This window comes from Procambarus clarkii, chromosome 74, assembly GCF_040958095.1.
Source record: "Procambarus clarkii isolate CNS0578487 chromosome 74, FALCON_Pclarkii_2.0, whole genome shotgun sequence".
Lineage (NCBI taxonomy): Eukaryota > Metazoa > Arthropoda > Malacostraca > Decapoda > Cambaridae > Procambarus > Procambarus clarkii.
In genome coordinates this window covers 7,346,867-7,348,013 of record NC_091223.1, presented here as the reverse complement: position 1 = coordinate 7,348,013, position 1,147 = coordinate 7,346,867, and the positions used below count along the sequence as shown (strand labels likewise).

General features: G+C 52.7%; 1 protein-coding gene across 1 annotated transcript; it reads left to right on the top strand.

Moving 5' to 3' along the window:
• Positions 1–254: 254 nt before the first annotated feature.
• LOC123753697 (sperm acrosomal protein FSA-ACR.1-like) lies at positions 255–752 on the top strand. The gene has a single exon (XM_045735661.1). It carries the CDS (start codon positions 255–257, stop codon positions 750–752), a length of 498 nt encoding a protein of 165 aa, XP_045591617.1.
• The last annotated feature ends 395 nt before the right edge of the window (positions 753–1,147 follow it).

Genomic DNA, 1,147 nt, shown 5'->3' with positions numbered 1-1,147 from the left:
GGCAGGAGTTGTCATGAGTCCAGCAGGCAGCAGTTGCCCTGAGTCCAGCAGGAAGGAGTTGCCTTAAGCCCAGCAGGCAGGAGTTGCCATGAGTCCAGCAGGCAGCAGTTGCCATGAGTCCAGCAGGCAGCAGTTGCCATGAGTCCAGCAGGCAGCAGTTGCCATTCGGTACATAATATTTGGTATGCATTAAAAATATGAGGTGAAATCCGCCTGAGTCTCAGGGAAAATGTAATAAAAATTGTGAGTGAATTATGTGGAGCACAAGTAATTTTTTCCGGCGCAGCGTCGGTGCCCAGTGCAGTGAGGATTTACACAGCAGACCACAGCAGAGCACAGCAGACCACAGCAGAGCACAGCAGAGCACAGCAGACCACAGCAGAGCACAGCAGACCACAGCAGAGCACAGCAGTGCACAGCAGACCACAGCAGAGCACAGCAGAGCACAGCAGACCACAGCAGACCACAGCAGAGCACAGCAGACCACAGCAGACCACAGCAGAGCACAGCAGACCACAGCAGAGCACAGCAGAGCACAGCAGACCACAGCAGACCACAGCAGAGCACAGCAGACCACAGCAGAGCACAGCAGAGCACAGCAGACCACAGCAGAGCACAGCAGACCACAGCAGAGTGAAACAGCACACAATATAGTACAAAAGAGCACAGCAACGTATAAAAGAGTGCACCAACGCACAGTAGAGAACAACAATGTACAGCAACGCACAATAGAGCACACCATCGCACAATAGAGCACACCATCGCACAATAGCGCACACCGTCGCACAATAGAGCACACCATCGCACAATAGAGCACACCATCGCACAATAGAGCACACTATCGCACAATAGAGCACACTATCGCACAATAGAGCACACCATCGCACAATAGAGCACACCGTCGCACAATAGAGCACACCGTCGCACAATAGAGCACACCGTCGCACAATAGAGCACACCATCGCACAATTGAGCACACCGTCGCACAATAGAGCACACCGTCGCACAATAGAGCACACCATCGCACAATAGAGCACACCATCGCACAATAGAGCACACCATCGCACAATAGAGCACACCGTCGCACAATAGAGCACACCATCGCACAATAGAGCACACCATCGCACAATAGAGCACACTATCGCAC

Bases quoted from the DNA above. Each gene is read 5' to 3' on its own strand.
- LOC123753697 (XM_045735661.1), top strand. From the start codon at position 255: ATGTGGAGCACAAGTAATTTTTTCCGGCGCAGCGTCGGTGCCCAGTGC.